Here is a 19,811-nt window from a genome sequence, read left to right as displayed (position 1 = left end):
GGCGCTGTGTCACTCCAATCTTCAAGGCCAGCAGCTTCAAATCTCTCTATTCCATCTTCACATCACCTCCTCCCCTGGATGTATCCAATCCCCTTCGTCCTCTTTCATATAAGGATACTGTGACTGCATTCAGGACCCACTTGATAATCCAGGACAATCTCATCTCAAGATCTTTAATTTACTCACATCTGCAAAGATCCTATTTCCAAGTAAGGTAACATTTACCTGCTTCAGATTAGGACCCAAATCTTTGGGGGTCATCATTTAGCATCCTACAGGTTGAACAAGGTTTCCCTCAACTCTAAAATGGTACATGTAGGTGCCTAGATTTTCTTGAAAATATTGGTATGTTATTATTCTGCCTGAGAATATATTTTTCTGTGTGGTTTAATCTTGGGGTCCTTCCACTTGTGTGAGATTAAACCACTTCCTCTTTTTTAGGCTGAATTAAAGTAGTACCTTTGTTATTGATAAAAGTTACGTGTGTGCCATTTCCGGATTCTCTATTAAGTTCTTTTTCCATTTCTCCATTCCTATGCCTCTACCACATTAATGTGACTACTGTGACTTTGTGGTATATTCTTTTTTATAACACTGGAAACATTTTACAGTTATAAATTTCTCTCTGACACAAGATATTGCTTCATTTCATGGTTTTGCTGTGGAGTACTCACCTAGTCATAGCTTTCTAGAGAATACAAAACATCGCTTCTCTCTTGTCCTTTGATGTAAGGATAATCTAAGAGTAAGTTTTTCAATTTTCAAGTAGATAAGATTTGTTTTATGCCTTATATGTTAATGGTCTGTTTTTCATTTTGTTAGATTATGAGCAGAGAATGAAGCCTGCGGAATACCTTATTTTAACTTTTGTTCAGTTTTTCTTAATGGAAGTTACAGGATTTTTATAAATGTTTCGCAAACAACTAAAAACTGTTTTGAGGGGTTTAATATATAGAATGAGGATATATATATGTATAAATTATATACATATATACATATATATTCACACATAATCAAGTTTATAGGTAGTATTATTTAATTTTCATATATCCTCATTTATTTTCTATTAGATCAGCCCAATTTTGAGAGACAGATTTAGAAATATTATATTGTGGTAGTGTTTTAATTACATTTCTCTTAATTTTTCCTTTATATAGTTAGCTAGTGTGATAATGGCTGACTTTTTCTCTTGTAGTACATTTCAACTCCCTCCCCAACTCTTATGCTAATTTTTACTGAGATCCTTTATCCTATAGTTGTAGATAAGGGTTTCTCAATCATCTTTTCATTTTCACCTTACTAAGGAGCCTTTTTAGAAAAAGGTTTTCCCACTCTTGCCCCACCATGAAAGTATACTACAGATAGTATTACATATTTACTCTATGTATGTCTGTGTTTTAGTCATGAAAAGAGGAATACACACACAAGAACCAATTCTCAGCCCCATTAGGGTAATAGCACCCTCAATGGGAATGCACATGACAGATTCCAGTTGACCTGCCCCTGGAATGTGTCTCTCCTATTTCCAGAATCTTTATTCAGCAAGTACATCAAACACATCTCCGTATCGTATTGCTCATCTCTTGTGTCTTCTCCCCTTAACCCTCCCTGATGGTGTTTGATGTTATTTACTGTTTGATTAGAATCCTTCCTTAAATATACTCCTTGCATGGGTTATGTAGGTAATATAGTCTCTAAATTGTATATGTCAGCACGTATTTATTTCATCTAGGCAGGTAAAATCCTGGGCTGTGTTAAATACTCTGGGTTTTAGTCTTCTTTCTTCCACAATCTGTGGCCACGATGTACTAGCTTAGTGTCACCGGTGGTTAGCTCCATGCCAGTCCAATCCATTTTCCCTGATGGGTAACTTTTTTGTTTTGTTTTTGGCAAGAAGTTTGTAAGAATTCCTGTTTCTCCTTGGTGTTGGATAATTGTGCACAATGTGCCAAGATGTATCTTTCCACGTTACTTTTGCCTCCATCTTCAATTATCTTTTCAATGTGTAGAGGTAGGTCTTTCCTCAAGATTGTTCCTCAGGAACAATTTTTCTTTTGTGATTTGCAAACTTAATCATTTTGTCTCTTCTTCTCTTCTAATATACCTGTTAACCATATGCTATTGCTCTTTGATTTATCTCTCACTTTAAGCTCTTATCACCCTTATGTTTTTGTGCGTGTGCACACTTTGAGATATTTCTTTCATTTGGTCTTTAGGCCACTAATTTGTGCCTCAACAGTGGCCATGCTGTTTTTTAATTATTGCTTTAATTTCGTTCCAAAATCGTAGAATGTTAGTCCCAGCCATACTTGACTGTCCTTGAGTACTTATACTGTGTTTTCTCTCCAGTTCTGTCTTCTCAAGTAGCCCATATCATCAGGTGTCAGTCGGGTTCAAGGATCTTTTCTCTTCTTGGCTCCCCTTTAATGTGTTGATGTTTGACTTTATCAAATTATTGATGGCTTCTTCCTTTCAGGTGAGGGAGGGGCAGTATTAGATGGTTAACTAGTTCCCCACTGGGGCAACTGGAGAACACCTCCCCCCTCTGTATTTCCTCTCTCAGCCCCAGGCCTAGGGTGGCTGTCTCGGCTCCTGCCCAGCCTCGTGGAGAATATGCAGCACTGGACAGTCATGTGGGGCTAAAAATGGCTCTGCAGGTACATGGCCTCCCCAGAACCTGACTCTGAAGCCACTCAAGTGCCTTCCAGCCCCAGAAATGCTTAGTTCAGCAGAATTGAAGACACCAGAGCTGGGAGTGGAAGAGAGGGAGAGACTTGGAGGCAACTTTCTTCCCAGAATACCCCTTCGTTTCCCAACTTTAACACAACAAAATGGTCACATAGCGGAAACTACACTGTGTGACCATCCTTACATCACTTGATTTTCTTAGGCCTCGGTATCTTTATTCATAAAATGAGATTGGTAGACGCTTGATCACAAAGGTATCTTCCAGCTCTGACATTCTCAAAGTCAGTATCCTGATGGTTCTCTATCTATATCAGTATGATGAAGGGATCAAATTTGGATATTTTCAAGTTGTGCTCGGTGGAACCCTGGGGATTCTGTACAGGAGAGCAGAGAGGGATTGAAGAGATGTTTAGCTTAACTTTTCATTTGAACAAAGAGTTAAACTGCTAAACTAGTTTGAAAACCACCACCATAGTCTATGTAACCCCCAGAATCAATCCATGAAGCTTGACTTTCTTTGATTTCTCTTTGGTATTTTTGTTTTTCCCCTTCACGACATATTTCAGGATTTTATCCTCTCAACCAGTTGTGTTGGAACAACAGAAACAAGTGGTATTTTCTAACCTTAGCTCTCTTGGGATTGGAAGAGCTTCCTGCTTTAAGCAGCCTCTTCAAAGTTACAGAAGGGCTGAGCTAGATCTCTGACCTTGGGGTACAGCCCCCTCTCCAGGACCCGACTCTCATAAAGTTTTTGCAGACATCAGAAAAAATTGGCTTAAAGTAGGTCAACATGCCTGAGCCACTGACTATCTTCAAGATGATTTATTTAAGTTGGAAATGTTGGCTAATATTTTTCACTAGAAAAGGCAAGTTTTTATACTGCTGATGTCTAAAAGCTAAGGGGCTTTTGTTACTCCTTTATGAAAATATGATGAGTCAATTTAACTCAGAAAGCCTTGAGCCTTACTGCAGATCTCTGCATAAAGTAGGTGTTTCAGACCTTTGGAAGTTATTACATTTTGAATATCTTAGCAAAACTGTGTGGACAGAGAGGTAAGATACGAAAAAGGGGAAATTCAATAGAAATTCCACCTCCAGCCCAAGTTCATTACAGTGAGCACTATAATTAAAAATTTTAAGAATCCTTGGTGTAAGTAATTAGGACATGCCACAAGTAAAAATACGCTTTTTAAATGACAGTCTACTGAGCTGGAGATTTTGGAGTTTCTATTTTCATTCATGTTTGAGAATTCTGGTCTTCTTCATTTTAAATCTCACAGAAATACCACAGTGGGACTCAGTTTAAGGCACAGAGCCAGAAATACAGACAGGTTAGAAGATCTCTTACGTTTCGTGTGTGGTAAATATATTATTAACTAAGAGAAAAAAGAAATTCATCTGTTTGAAAATACTGGCCCACTCACCATGGGGTCTCACAAAGCACACACAGCAAAGAAGCCCTTTCTCTGTGTGAAAGAGACAAACACAAACAATTTATGTGACTCTGTGATGACCACAGGTCTGGGCTCTAGAGTCTGAGCCATGCAGACATCGCCAAGCCTTTAAGGCTGTGTGACAAGAGTACATGCCCAACTCAGAGCAGTGCCGTGGCTGACAAAGAGGGTGTTGGCAATAGATAACTGTCTGCAGGACAACCCCAAAGCCACAGGCATCGACCTTCCTTCCCAGGCTAGCGGAGCCTCTCACTGCCCAAGACCTCAGCTCTCCACTGTAAGTTTGAAATCTACACAGACCCTGAAGTCAGCAAATCAGCAGTTTTTCCCCCACCCTTCAGCAAATCCGCCACCGCCCCCCACCCTTCTTTCCTCTGTGTCTTTCTCTCTGCCTCCCTCTCCCCTACCCTTCCTTTTGAAAGAGGCTGTTTACAATGTCAGCACAGGGGAACACCCAGTTTGTGGCGAGGCTGCTTCCAGGTTCTGGGTGCCCAGTACTTTACTGAGCTCCCCTTTCTTACCGTACCTAAAGGAAAAGGAAGCCTCTGCACTTGACCATGACATGCGTGCAAACCCTGGTCTTCCTCCACCGCCCACGGATTCCGGAGCTTCGGCTGTGCTGGGCCCGCTCCGCCCTGGAGCAAGGCTGGGTTTTGCCGGACACTCCCCGCTGCTCTCACCTTAGCACAGGTGACCCACCTCCTTCCCCCTTAACACGTCAAAGCTTCAGGGTTTTCCTCTTGGGCGCCTCTCCTTTCTAAGGGGAATTGCAGGAATCACAGCTCTACGTCCACATGTCCTCCATTCTCTTCTCAGTCTCCAAAAACTTTCTCTGTACACAGTCCATTTTTATCGAAGGGAGATAAAAGTCTGTCACGTGGGGGCTGTTAAGACCAAAGCCTGTTTGCCTGTCTGGCCCCTGAAGGCATTTGAGTTTGTGGCTGAATAACAAAATACTGAACAATCAATATAAGAAAACAAATTCTCTTTTGTGATAAGAAGAGGAAGTCCAGGAAAACACACACGGGAAAATAAACAGGATAATGTTGCAATCCACTGAGATCATGTAATGTCTATGGATTTGTCACTATCCAGAGTCCCTGAGACTAAAATTTACTGTAAAAATTATATGCTTGTGAAAATCTTTCTTAAAAAATCTTTCATTTTGTGTTTTTTCTTAATTTCAGTTATTTTTAGGCTGTGCTAACAATTATACATGCTAGTCAGAGCATAAATGAATTCAATAAGACAAGTTTTAAACAAGAAGGTAAATTCAGGCAAATCACTGATAAGTAGCCATGATTCCCCCCATAAGAGCTATTAAAGGATTCTTACATACTACTGACCCTTTTAATCCTCACAAAGCCTTTTAAAGTAAATACTAATATCTACATTAGTGAGAAAAACCTAGAGATCAGTAAGATTAAGAAACACAGTTTATAAACTGGAAAACCAGCAGGAATCCAGGTCTCTCTGGACCCAAATATAACTGTTTAATGTTCTCTGCTGCCTCTTCATGTGTAGATAACTTCAGAGTTCATAAAAAAGTAAAACAATGGTAAATTTGCACTGTAGCATTGAAATTATCATTGCAGTAATTGTTGAATTGCACAATACAATACTCAGAAAAACATAATGTAATCTGTGCTCATGCTACCACTCTATTTACATAAGCCACTTTGATGGAATTTTCCATGAATACCAATTGCTTTCCTTTTAAAATTTGAATGAATGGTTTTAATTTTTAATAAGTTTATGTATGCCTATTTAAAATAGCATACATTTAGGTTTTCTGACTTTCTTTGTCTCTGAATATTTTTTTCTAGGGTCAACGTCTTTTCGAAAAGTTGCTCCAACTGACTTCGCAAAATATTGAAATCAAGCTAGTGAGTGATGTAACAGCTGATTCAAAGGTATTAGAAGCCTTGAAATTAAAGGGTAAGGCCAAGGTTGATATGCTACTCTACCACTGGTATTCTGTTAAGATACTTTAATTTCATTTAATACATAATTTCTTTATAATCAACACATTTCACTTAGTATACTTATTTCTTTTTTGAAAAATAGCCTGATTAAAGCTTTTTAGATGAAAGAACTAATTAACCAATACTACTGGGATTTTTTCTTAATAGTGTTGTTGCATATTCGTATATGCAAAATAATCTACTGGCCATTAAATGATAATTAACTAGAAAAAAGAATCTTTCCCCCTCTGAACACTTCAATGAGTGTAATTAGAGAAAAGAGCCACTTCCCATCAGAGCAAACATTGGATTACTGTTTTTCTCTTGCTCATCAAAGGGAAACCCTCCTCCTGCTCCATAGACTTTAAAAGGCTATAGTCAGATGTGGGAGTCTAGGGAACGCTGCTTGATTCATGACTTTCAAGATAATTCCAGAAAAGAGCATCATTTATGAGCCACTTTGTAATTTGTCTCACAAACCAGTGAAGACTGAGAGGAATTCTAAAATAACTTTCTTCATCTTGCTATCATCTTGGCTAACTGAACTCTCACTTGCAAATATTTTTGTTGATTTACAAAAATGTTTACCCTCTATTTACTATCTAAACTATCAGCCTCTGGAAGGAATCAGTACATGTGAGCCAGGGAAAAAATGTTCCAGCTACTGGGTGTCCCCCAGGGAGGGCAAGGCACTGGTCTCAGGGAGTGTCAGTGTTTCATCTTACGGCATTACATCTCACCTTGGTGCTGTTTAAACATACTGGGCATTTTGCTTGTCATCTTCCCTACATTCTCATATTAGTATGGGCACATGTACCTACCACCATGCATATTATTTTTTCTATGCATAAAAAAACTTAGGAGAGAATGCTAGCTCTGAAAAGCTTCACTATGCTACCTGAGCACAGCATAATATTTTTGGAAACCTAGAAAACACCTACTTCAGTGGATAGACAGATACAATCCACATGGATTACAGAGGATTGTGACTTTTCCTGTTTAAAAAATACAAAATTGGGACAACAACTTGACTTGGAAAAAACTCCTGGAAGTACACACTGTTTCCCAATAAAGTCCTGTTCCCCTTCCCCAATAAAAATCTTAAAAAAAAAAAAAAAATACAAAATTGTGTCCCCACTATCTGAAACTTTGTTATGGAACACATTTCTAGGAACAGATTACTTTGGGCTAAATCTGGGTACCTGTATTTGCAGATACGTTTTCTTGTGGAGTCTACTTGCATGTCCTTTCTATTTGATTATCCAAGAAGAACAGAAAGCAGATGAGTTAGGAAGAGAGCGTGGGAGCCTGAGAGTTCTGTAACTTCTTGGCTGTGCAGCCACAGATTTGTTCCTCGCCATCCCCATTCTAAATCTTGTAAACTCAACCAAAAGTTAAGACTAGAGAGTTCTTAGGAGCTGCTGAATATTTTGGCTACATTGGATAGGAAATAACTATTAATGAATTTATGGATGAAGGCTTCTTTACATTTCTACTGTAAGCTGTGAATTAAGGCTTCATTATAGTCACTGCTTCTCATTAAGAAGGAAGTATTTGCATTTCACAGGTCTGTGTCTATATTACAACCTAGGCTCTGTCAATGTATAATAGAGTTATAATCAAAATAAGTGATTTTCCTTTACAATAGTGGAGCAATAATCAGGACCTTAATTTCTTATAGCTATTTCCTAGGTACCAATGGTAGGCCTGTCTGACTTTTATATATATATATATATATATATATATATATATATATATATATATATATATATATAGAGAGAGAGAGAGAGAGAGAGAGAGAGAGAGAGAGAGACAGTACAATATATGAGGTCTGGCAATTAACTTTGTGAACTTGTTGCAACAATGTTGCTAACCTTTTTTTGATATCAAAGGGATTACTCATTACAAATTTGTACCAACTGGACACTTAACAAGTTTGCTGTTTGGAAGTGCTGAAAAGGCTGTGTGAAAAAGTTAAACGACCTGAACTTTTCACCAACAATCCATTGCTCTTTTATCACAACAGTACACCAGCTCACACAGCACTGTCTGTGAAGGAGTTTTTAGCCAGTAAACAAATAACTGTATTGGAACACCCTCCCTACTCACCTGATCTGCCCCCTGATGACTTCTTTCTTTACCCAAAGATAAAGGAAATATTGGAAGGAAGACATTTTGATGACATTCAGAACATCAAGGGTAATGTGACAGCTCTAATGGCAATTCCAGAAAAAGAGTTCCAAAATTGTTTTGAAGGGTAAACTAGGTGCTGGCATTGGTGTATGGCTTCCCAAGGGGAGTACTTCGAAGGTGACCACAGTGATATTCAGCAATGAGGTATGTAGCACTTTTTCTAGGATGATTTGCAAACTTAATTGTCCATACATGTACTGTCTCTTCTTTATCCATTTATCCATTGATGGACACACAGAATGCCTCCATATCTTGGTTATTGTAAATAATGCTGCAATGGATATATCCCTTCAAATTAGTGTTTTGGGTTTCTTTGGATAAAAACCCAAAGGTGAGATTAATGGGGACTTCTTTGTCTCTTGTTGTAAAGTCTTTGTTTTAAAGTCTATTTTATCTGGCATAAGTATTGGTACCCCCTTTTTTGTTTGTTTGTTTGTTTGTTTCCCTTTTCATGAAATAATCTTTTTCCACCCCTTTACTTTCAGTCTGTGTGTGTCTTTTGATCTGAAGTGAGTCTCTTATAGGCAGCATATGTAAGAGTTTTGTTTTCTTATCTATTCAGCCACCCTATCTTTTGATTGGAGCATTTAATCCATTTATATTTAAAGTAATTGTTTATAACTATTTACTTATTGCCATTTTATTATTCATATTTTTTTATTTTTTTCATCTTTAGGAAGTCCTTCTAACATTCCATGTAATACTGGTTTGGTAGTGAAGAACTCCTTTAGCTTTTTCTTGTCCAGGAAACTCTTTATCTGTCCTTTGATTCTAAATGATAGCTTTGTTGGGGAGAATAATCTTGGTTGTAGGTCCTTGCTTTTCATCACTTTGAATATTTTGTGCCAATCGCTTCTGGCCTGCAAAGTTTCTGTTGAGAAACCAACTGACAGTCTTATGGGAGCTCCCACATAGGTAACTAACTAACTGCTTTTCTCTTGCTACTTTTAGAATTCTCTCTTTGTCTTTAACCTTTGACATTTTAATTATGCTGTGTCTTGGTGTGGACCAGTTTTGGTTTCATGTTATTTAGGACTCTCTGTGCTTCCTGGGCTTGAATGTCTATTTCCTTTGCCAGGTTAGGGAAGTTTTCCATCATGATTAAAAAAAAAAAAAAAAATTGTCCCAGAGCCCCTAAAACAATCCTCATTTTGGGTTTTTTTTTTTTTTTTTTTTCTTTTTGCTCTTTTGATTGTGTGTTTATCTTCTAATTTGTTGATTCAGTCCTCTGCTTCATCTAATCTACTGTTGCTTTTTTCTAATGTATTCTTTATTTCAGTTAATGTATTCCTCATTTCTGACTGGTTCTTTTTTATATTTTCTATCTCCGTTTTTATGTTTCCTGTCTCTTTGTTGAAGTTTTCCCTGAGATCATTGAGCACCCTTGTAACCACTGTTTTGAAGTCTGGTAGATTGCTTGTCCCCATTTTGTTTGGTTCTTTTTCTGGAGCTTTGTTCTGTTCTTTAATCTGAGACCTTTTTCTTTGTCTACCAATTTTGGCTTCCTCCCTGTGTTTGTTTCTATGTATTAGGTAGGGCTGCTATGTCTCCAGGTCTTAGTAGAGTGGCCTTATGTAGTAGGTGTCATGTGGGGACCAGTGGCACAACCTCCCTGGTCACCTGAGCTGCATGCTACAGGTGTTTCCCTTGTGTGTATTGTTTGTGCCCTCCTGTTGTAGTTGAACCTTGGTTGCTGTTTGCACATCAGTTGGTGTGATTGATCCTCTGGCTGAAGACTGGCTGTGACTACAATGGAGGAACTGTTGTGCCAGGGTTGACCCTACAGAGCAGGATTCAGTTTAGCAGGGCTCTGGTGCCTGCCCAGTCTGCCCTTTGGGTGTGTTGTCTGTGGAGGCAGCCTGGTGGTGGTGCTCTGGCTGGATCTGAAGCTGGCCACCAGGTGTTCCGGCCTCAGAGCCCACTGGGATGTGTCCTGCTACAGGCCAAATTCAGCTGCCTCCTGTGCCCTGCCCAGAGCCACCAGGCATGAGTCACAAAGTTATCCATAGATGTCTTCCACCCACACTAGACTTAGATGTGCCTCAGAGATGCTAAGTTGCCATCCAAATCCAGTTGCTGCTAGTGTGGTGCTTTGGGCTTCTCAGCAAGAAGTTTGGGCCATGCTGAGGCCAGATGCTGCATGTTTGGGGTTTGTGAACCTTTGACAGATTTTAGGGATGTCTGAAGCATGAGCCAAGACAGGCTGTTTGTATGGAAAAGCCACTGAATTTAGCTTGGGTGGGTCCCCAAGTTGGATTGGACAAGATCTCCGGGAATCACCAGGGCAGGGTGGATGAATGGTGTTAGCCAGGTTGATGGAGACTCAGATATGGCAGCTGCCTGCATCTGCACACTATGTGGGGGGTGGAGGGGACTCAACAAAGGAATATGGATTCTGCCAGCACTTCTGTCTGAAAGAAAGCTGGCCTTCCAGCCCTCTCTCTGAAGCCAGACAATTCAGTTCCTCCCCATATATCCCTGGTGCCTTGTAAGCTGCTGCCCTAGTGCTGGAGCTCAGAGCAAGTAAGTAAGTCCTTGCACAGGCCCTTTAAGAGCAGTGCTGGGATTCCAGCTGTCCTCCATCTCCCTCAGCCACAATCTCCACTGGTTTTCACAGCCAGACGTTATGGGGACTTCTCTCCCTGGCACTGGAACCCTGTGCTTAGGAGCCTGGTGTTGGGCTGAGACCCCTTGCTCCTCAGCGGGGACCTCTGCAACAAAGCTATCCCTCCTGATTTTTAACCACCACATGTGGGGATGGGGACCAGCCCATTCCACGTCCCTGCTCCTTCTACCAGTCTCCTCATGGTTTCTGTATGTCCTTAGTTGTAGGACTTCTATACAGCTAGACTTCAGGAGATTCTCAATGATGGTTGTTCTGTAGTTTAGTTGTAATTTTGATGTGGTTGTAAGAGGAGGCAAGCACAGTGTTAACCTACTCTGCCATCTTAACAGGAAATCTGTCATTGTGGTTTTAATTTGCATTTCCCTGATGATTAGTGACGTTGAGCATCTTTTCTTAAGTCTATTGGCCATCTGTATGTCCTCTTTGGAGAAATGAGACAGACTTGGTTTAAAAATAATAATAATAAGGATAATCTGGAACTCAGATGGCAGCTCAGATAAAGTACTCCACAACCCTCATTGAGATTTCTTGGGAGGCTTCCCCACATCCCTCCAATCTGAGTCATGCCCCCTCCCACGAGCCCCCAGGGCTTCCCTCTGTCATGGCAGTCACCAGACTGTAATGCATGTTTCTACTGCTAGGCTTTAATCTCAGTGAGGGCAAGATAGAGACTGGCATGTGTAGGCAATAAACTAGTGTTTGTTGAATAAACAGCCCAAGCTGTGGGTGTGTGAGGCATCACATAGAGCAGCTTTCAGATTTTCCAGATTTCAGACTGAGATTGATTTTTATAACATTGAGCATTCTATATTTCCGTGGAAGGAACTAGGCAATGTGGCAAGTTGCTAAATTTAGAATCAGATTTAGAAGAGCTGAGCAGTTTTGTGTCACATAATTAAGACCTGAGGGTGACGAGGGGATAACACTCCCTTTACTAAGAGGAATTTACTAAAAACGGATTTCCCTATATTTAAAGCTTATGATGGTTCTCAAATGTTATGCTAATCAGTAAATGATGTTACACGCATTTTGGAAATATGAATGCTATAGAAATGCTAATTTTCGTAAAAAAATACATACTACCTTTCTTCTGATAGGAAGTAGTAAACATGTCTTTTGAAGGGAAGACATAATTTAAACTACTTTGGTTTGCATTTCTGTTTCTTTAATAAGCTCCTATGGAAATCAGAGATAAGAACTTTATTTTGGATGTCCTTTTTCATGTAGTCAATTGCCCATCTGGGCAATGGGCTAGGGACTGAGACTTAGAAGAGGATGTGTGGTTTGCTGAGGTGTGCCAGGCTCTTCCTTTGTTCCTAAGGGTAATTAATACAAACTTAGGCAGAGGAATTAGGTGATTTCCTTCTCAACAAAAAAGTAGGTATTACTGTTTGTCTACCCTGCTCATGGTTATTTGCTGACTATTTTTCAACTCTCCTTGGAAAAGGGTTTGAGTGAGGTACATGGTTTTGCAGAATTATTAAGGAAACTCATAAATTATGGTTCCTCCTGAGGACAGGGTACATGCAAAATAGCTATAACCAAATGTAAAATAACTAATAAATACAAAATAACTGGATAATAGCCACATAACTACATAGAACCAAAGACAACAATAGTTCAATAAGTGCCTTTATTATAACTATAACAACGTGATAAGCTGCAAGACCAGAGGTGCTGGGCGGCACGGTGGCATTTGTGCCATTAGATGGCCATGGCCTCAGCCAAGAAACAACTCATGGGGAATGGGGTCCCACTGCTGCCCTCCCCTCTTCTCCAAGCCTGTTACCTTCTGATTACCCCCACAGCTGCTCAGAGGTATGGTCACAAAGATTACGTACACATATGTGCACTGCAGCATAGTTCCTAAAACTAGAAAGAGATTGAGTGTGTAAACTGTGGGTCAGCCACATGATGGAATGCCAATCATTCTTCAGAAATCAAATTGAGGGAGAATAGCCCCTGACATGGGAAAAGGTTCAGATTGTATAGCATGTGTTTGTGGTGTCTTTTCTACATTAGTATTGGGTGTAGGCTAAAAGCTCAGATTTTAGAGTAGAACTGTGGCCCTGGTCTGCCAGTTGGGTGACTTCTGTGAGTTATTTAACCTCTCAAAAGTTAAGTCTCCTGATTTCTACATTGGGCTAATAATAAGAACTCCTGCATAGGGTTGTCCTGAATGTGAATGAGATACCCCATATAAAGTATTTAACACCGTACCTGGCACACGATAGGTATTTTTCCAAAAAGTTCAGCGTATTTTATGGAGGAGAAATGCTGTCAAGGAAGGAAGGGGTGGGTCGTCAATTCTGTAAACACTGCCTTAAGATACAAGCCAGCGGCAGGACCTACATGGATAGAAGGAGGGGGAGGGGCACAGGGCACAGTGCTGGGCACAGGGCAAGTTTGATGAAGATTCTGAGTTCCATTTGAATTTCTAAGTTTGGTAGTCATCTCATTCTGATGTGGAATTTCAGCTAGAACTTTATTTTCTGATTGGTTGTTCCTGAGACCACACTTGGGAAAAGATGTCTTGAGCCAGGACAGCTCCTTGCTCAGAAGTTTATATGCATCCAACAGACGGGATGACCAGCTGCTAAGGCATTATGAGACACTGGTGTCTTGACTCTTGAAATCACAGAACAATGGTGAGCTATACTCAATTTTTAGCAGCCCATTCTCCAAAAAGAAGCGACACTCCCAACACCTTACTCTTTGATGGCAGGCGGCAATCACACCCTGGTTATACTCATCTGCTTAATTGGTCTCTAACCCTTGATTCTATAAGAGACTTATGTGTATATGCACTCATTAAAGCCCACACTTGGCAAGGTGAATCTGTTCTTACTATCTTAAGTACACAGTGAGTTTTCCCCATGTAGGAATTCCTATCAGTATCTAATCCGCGTCACATGTTCTATAACTTCATTTGATGATGCTTTCTTTTGCCTCCTGGTTGTCACCACGTGTGTCTCCTGTTTCCACGATCAGGGACCAGTCCTTACTGGATCAAGTCTGCCACAGTCTAAGTACTTTGGGGTAGCTTAAGTGCCTCCTAGTCAAGCGCCTTTGTAGGGGTACACCATCATATTAAACTACACGTTAGAGGGGTGCAAATGGAGGGTATGTCCATGCTATCATAAAGAATGGCTTTGATGAGCTTTCTCTGTATATCCCAAGACAGTCCATGCACAACCACAGGCTGACACGCCACGTCATATAAAATATGCATATATTTCATCTCAAATAGAGAACATGTTCAATCTAAATTTGTTGTGAGACTTGGAAAATGGTCTAGGAGTTTGGGAGCTTTAAGGAACACAGAACAGCTGATCCTGTGTCTCCTCAATCACATCAAAACCAGGAAATGGAAATACGCGTACATCGGCTTTTCAAAAAACATCATGGTTTGGAGGAACTTACATATTAGTTTTACAATCCAAGAAGTACATGGGATGTGAATGGTGTTTCAGATTAAAACAGAAAAAGCTCTATTGAGTCTTTTACAGAATAATGTCAGGATGTACTAAATCACTTGTTTAGCCTCAGGCAGGGAAAGAATCCCCAAGAGCTCTGATGTGTGCCTCTGACTTCTTCTTTTGTGGGCGGCAGAGAGGCGTCAGTCTGCAAAAGATCCAGAATGGACAGGAGCTAGCACAGGGAGAGTTCCCAAAACTCCACGCCCCTCTTCCGTCATCCCTTGAACTAGAAGGCACTCGGTTGGTTGAATTGAATTGAATTTCCTGCCGTGTACATAGAACTACCAATGCTCAATAAATACTCACTGACTTGAATTTCTGGACAAGACTGATTTGGTCTCTCCTACACTGACAGCAGGCTCCTGTGGCAATAGACATCTCTTCCTGAATTTTCTCTTCATCTTCTGGTCCCTTTTATACATTTAGTTGTTCATAGGTTTGGTCAGGAAAAGGTACATTCTTTGTGCATTCGTCTTTCATACATGTCATACTTTTAAACTCAAGAAAAGTTACTTTTGAAACATCAAAAGAATTAATATTTTAAGCCATGAGCGAAGGTAGCTATGTATTCATTTTAAGGCTTTTATTATCATTTTTAAGGCAAATGAACAGGTTTTCATGTTAGAACTGTAACACAAACGTTGTACATATCCTTCCTTTATATATTCATTCCCTTCATTCTAAGACTGTTGCTGGTATATTTTCCACATATATTTTCATGTCAGTGTGACATTCTAACTGCCCCTGCCTTTTTCTCACCACTGGGCACCCACCTTGCCATCTCCTCCTCCTATATCTCATCTGTGCAGGGGGATCTGTTTTGGCCTATAAATTCCACACAGCTGTTTCTTATGTCATTCCCCCTGATACAAAATGATGCCAGTGGCCTGTGAGCCTGCACTATTAATTATTACCACATGGGGTTTCCATGACCCTGTTCCTACCTGTAGCAATTCTAATAATAGTCATTCATCAAGAACTGAACATATGCCAAGACCAGTGCTAAATGTGGTACATATATTATCCTCTAATTCCTACAACATTCTATGAGAGGACTTCATTTTCTGTTACTTCCTGTGTCACTTAATTAGGTAATTTTCAAGGTATTTGTCTACTTCATCTAAATTTTCAAATTTATTAGTATGCAGTTGTTCTTAACATCCTCTTATGGTCTCTTTAATGTCTCTAATATCTGCATGGTGTTCTTTTTTCATTCCTGATATTGCTAGGTTTTGCCTTCACCCTTTTTCTCTTGACCACTTTCCTCAGGAATTTATGAAATTATTCATCTTTTCAAAACTCAACTTTTGGCTTTGACTTTCTCTATAATGCATTTTTTTATTCATTAGTTTTTGCTCTTATGTTTAATATTTTGTCCTTTCTACTTTCTTGGGGTTAAATTTTTCTTGAGATGGAAGCTTAGGTGATTGATTTTTCAGCTTTTCTTCTTGTCTAATATATTACCTGTAAGACCTCTATGCACTACTTTAGCTGCATTCTGCAAATACTGATATTTCGTTACTATGATACAATTTTTAAAGTTGTATTTTCCATTGAGATCTTTGTTGACCCATCATTACTTGGAATAATGAAATGTTTCATTTACAACCACTTGGAGATTTTCTAGTTGGCTTTTTGTTACTGGTTTCTAACTGAATTTCACTATAGCCAGAGAATATACTCTATAATATTTAAATGCTCTGAACTGTGTTAAAGGTTGACTTTATGGCCCAGCATATAGTCTATTTAGGCAAACATTCCATTCTACTCGAAAGGAATATGTATGCTGCATTTGTTAGTTGTAGTGTTCTATATATGTTACTTAGGTCAAGTTTATTAATTGTTCAAATCTCCCTATCTCTATTGATTTTTTTTCTTATGGTTGTTCTATTAGTTATCCAGGGAGTTGTGTACAAGTTTCTAACTGTGATTATAAACTTGTCTCCTTTTAGTTCTGCCAGTTTTCAGTTTTTATAGTTTGGGAATATTTTTCGGTCTACATAAAATTATTTTCTTCTCGAGCCTTCCTTCCACTGCCTTTCCTCCCCTCCCATCTCCGGTTAGACTTACTGGTGGAATTTGGAGCTGAGAAAGGAATAAACCAGAGTAGGAATCAGTGACTGTCAGATGCTGGCACATCTAAGCAGGTGAACTCATGGGAACTTAGGGGACTTACAGCCATGAGTCCCTTAAGGACTTACAGCCCTGTCCTTGAAGACAAGGTTGGCTGTCGTGAATATAAGAAGAAACTCTCTCCTCTGAGTTCCGTGATAATTTGGGATATAAAGAAACCGATTACTGTCTTATTTGGAATGGAAGACAACATTGTGATTTTTTTTCTCAAAGAGGAAGAATAAATGTTGAAACTGTTGGTTTTCAAAGGAAGAAACAATTGAGGTGTTGGGTGTTTTGTTTAAGTTGTGTTAGTAACTCCTGTCCAACTGCCTAAATTTTCCTTTGTTTTTACTTGTGCTTGGAATGGAACCAAGTTTTGTTTCATATAACCGTATCTCCCACATATAAAGAGTATTTTTCTTCTAGCTTATTTTCTTCACATGGCTGGGTCCTTTATGCCCTAATGTGTTTGTTCAGAATTTGCCCTGGAAATTCCTTCCATCGATTCCCTTTGGTTAGTTATTTGGAGAAAGAGAGATAGACAGGGACACGAGGCTTTAAAGTGATAGGTGCTTGCCAACACCTTCACTCATTCAATTGGTTATTGTATGCTTACAAACCCCTAAAACATGCCTGAAACTGTGCTACTTGCTGGAATTAAAGAAATGAATGAAACCCTACCCCTCAAGGAACTCCCATGTTTCTTTTTTCATTTCATTTTCTTCTTTTTCCTATGCTTTTGTTTAGGAAGAATTTTGAATAGAGGCCTCATTCGAAGTCAGTCTCCTTTCACATACTTGTATAAATTATCACCATTTGCAAGAGTGGCACCCCCATGGATTGTCAGAATAATTCAGATTGTTGTGCAGTTCTGAGCAGCAGGGCAGGGAGAGCCCTGAATTTGAAGGAAAAACCTAGAGTCTCAGCTTACTTCTTAGCTGTGTGCATTCAGGCAGCTCATTCACTTTCCTGGAGGCTCCAGCCTTTGTACCTCTTTTCCCAACCTCCAAGAGACTGAATTCTCTGTAACCTTTGTCACTCGTTGCAATAAAAAATAAAGTACTATACAAATATGCGGAAGCATTGTTTGTAATCATGTTGATTAGTGTTATCATGTTTTCTCTTTTCGTAATGAGCTGAGGGCTTATCTTCTCTTGAACTAACTTGAACAAGCCCTTGAAGATATTAAGATCTAATGATTTTTTCCTATCAATTACATACACTCAAGCAGGGGAAAATACCATAGTGGCAATATACTATATTTTATGTTCTAGATTCATATTTTTCCCCGTCAAAGTGTGATAAAAGCAGGTATGAAACACTGATGGCATTTATTTGGCACTAGAGAGAAAATGCTACATCTCGCTTTTTTTTTTTTTTTTTTCATTTAAGAGCTATTTATATGGTTTCTTTTTTTATGACTATAAAAATAACATGTTCACTTTTTAAAATTCAGAAAATCAGGGAAATACAAACATAAAAATAAAAGTATCCAAATTTTCACTTCAGAAATAAGTACCTTTAACATCAGGGTGAGAAGACTTCCAAATAGTTTCATATACATACATACACACCCACTCCTTAGAATATTTTCCGATTTGTCTAGATTTGTAAGTTCTTCAGTAAGGTTTTTATAACTTTGTATGTGTTTATACCTTTTTGATTATGTAAATGGATTTTTAAAATTCCAATTTCTAGCCAAATATTGATATTTCAGAGAAAAGGTTGTTTTAACTTTTATCTAGACCACCTTATCTTTTTAAATTCAAGAATGTTTTTGCTATACTCTGTTGTGTTTTTTAGGTATAATGTTCAAATCACCAGCAGCGAGAATTTTCTGTTCCATTATTTATGGTTTTCTCATTTTTAATATAATTTTTTAATCATTAAATAATAGTGAATAATTACTATCTATTCCTAATTATAATGGAAATATCTGTATAATTTCACCATTAAAATGGAACTTGTTTGGCATTTTGGTAATTAGCCCATGTTGTATTAAGGTATTTCCATTTATGTATCTTTTTAATTTATATATTGATAAAGTAATACATAAAAATCAAATATCAAAAACTACCACGATGCTTGTATTAACAAAAGGAGCTGCCTGACTTATGTCAACCTCCTTCTAATTCATAATTCACAAAGGTGGCAATTTTTCTTACTTTTAGCTGTTTCTTCTGGTATTACCTTTTTTGATGGAACCTATTTATATTGCTATTTCTTTAGTTTTTGTTTCAAATATCGCCTGTTGACTTACTGTGGCATTATGAAACATTATCGCTTTCCTACTGTTCCTTCCCCTCTCTGCCACCCCCCACCCACTACAAGCATATGCTTCCTTTCCCCGGTCCTCCCACTATAGGTCTATCCTCTTTGTTTGGTTAAATTATTATTTTACTGTTTACACTATTATTAACCACTCATCTATGTACAACAATCACGTTTCTTTTTGTACAACCTTTTTTTTTCCTTTTAGTTGATGATTGTATGCACCGCCTATTAAATCATTTCAAAACACTACAACATATAACCTTAACATGGTCTGACACATCAGTGTATTCATCGTATTTGCTTTTTCTTAGAGGTCTTTCCTGGACTGCCTCCTTCATGTTCCAGTCTGAGGTGTGGGGACAGAGCCAGGAGTGCAGTTTCCAAGCTCTCGGCCTCACATGGAAAGGTGTTGGCTTAGGTAGTAAATGGCCATCAACTGTGATTGGATGGCCATCAGCTGTGGCTAGTTGGCCGTCAGCTGTAAGCAGTGAGCCATTGGCCACTAATACAACTGCCGTGGCTACGCTAGCAGAAAATGGGGGGCTAGGAAGAAGATAGTGGCTGAGCTGGCAAGCATGGATTGCAGTTAGCAGGGCGGATTGCCCCTAGCAAGTGAGGTTGGTTGGCAGAGAGAAGTGGACGGCAGGTTGCGGATAGTGTGGCTCCTGCTTCCTGTGCCTCCAACCCAGCTGCCAGCGAGAATATAGTGGTATGACTCCCCTATCTATGGCTCCATGGGTGTTCCTTTCTGGCCTCACCATGTCCTGAATTCTTATGTGGGGAGCGGGAGCAGAGACCCCGCCTGACACCCTGCATGAGATGAGGACTGTCCCACAAGCTCTTGGTCGGTTGCCTGGAGGGGGACTTGCCCTCACCATCATGCTGGGTGTTCACTTGGCTTCTGTCTTTAGAGTCTTCTATGCTTTTTCCTTCCCCCCACCCCATTATGGTGGAGCACATTCTTCAGTAACTTTCTGACAGAGGCTGGACTTAAGACTTTTCGTATCTGAAAAGGTGT

The 19,811-nt window shown here is 39.3% G+C and overlaps 1 protein-coding gene across 9 annotated transcripts in view; it reads left to right on the top strand.

Annotated features, from left to right (window-relative positions):
* PLD5 (phospholipase D family member 5) overlaps positions 1-19,811 on the top strand; it is a 240,039-nt gene that overhangs the window by 162,340 nt on the left and 57,888 nt on the right. For 8 of the 9 annotated variants that reach the window (XR_016021545.1, XR_016021548.1, XR_016021549.1 and 5 more), the window contains one exon: positions 5,969-6,080. Coding sequence is in view for 1 of the 9 variants with exons in the window: in XM_019746839.3 (XP_019602398.3) it covers positions 5,969-6,080 (112 nt within the window). In the remaining 8 variants the exon portion in view is untranslated. The remainder of the gene's footprint in view (positions 1-5,968; positions 6,081-19,811) is intronic. The other variant, XR_016021552.1, reaches the window with a different exon arrangement.

The sequence above is a fragment of the Rhinolophus sinicus genome, chromosome 6, assembly GCF_057876585.1.
Source record: "Rhinolophus sinicus isolate RSI-liver-muscle chromosome 6, RSI-T2T, whole genome shotgun sequence".
Taxonomy (NCBI): domain Eukaryota; kingdom Metazoa; phylum Chordata; class Mammalia; order Chiroptera; family Rhinolophidae; genus Rhinolophus; species Rhinolophus sinicus.
This window is presented reverse-complemented; position numbering and strand designations above follow the sequence as displayed.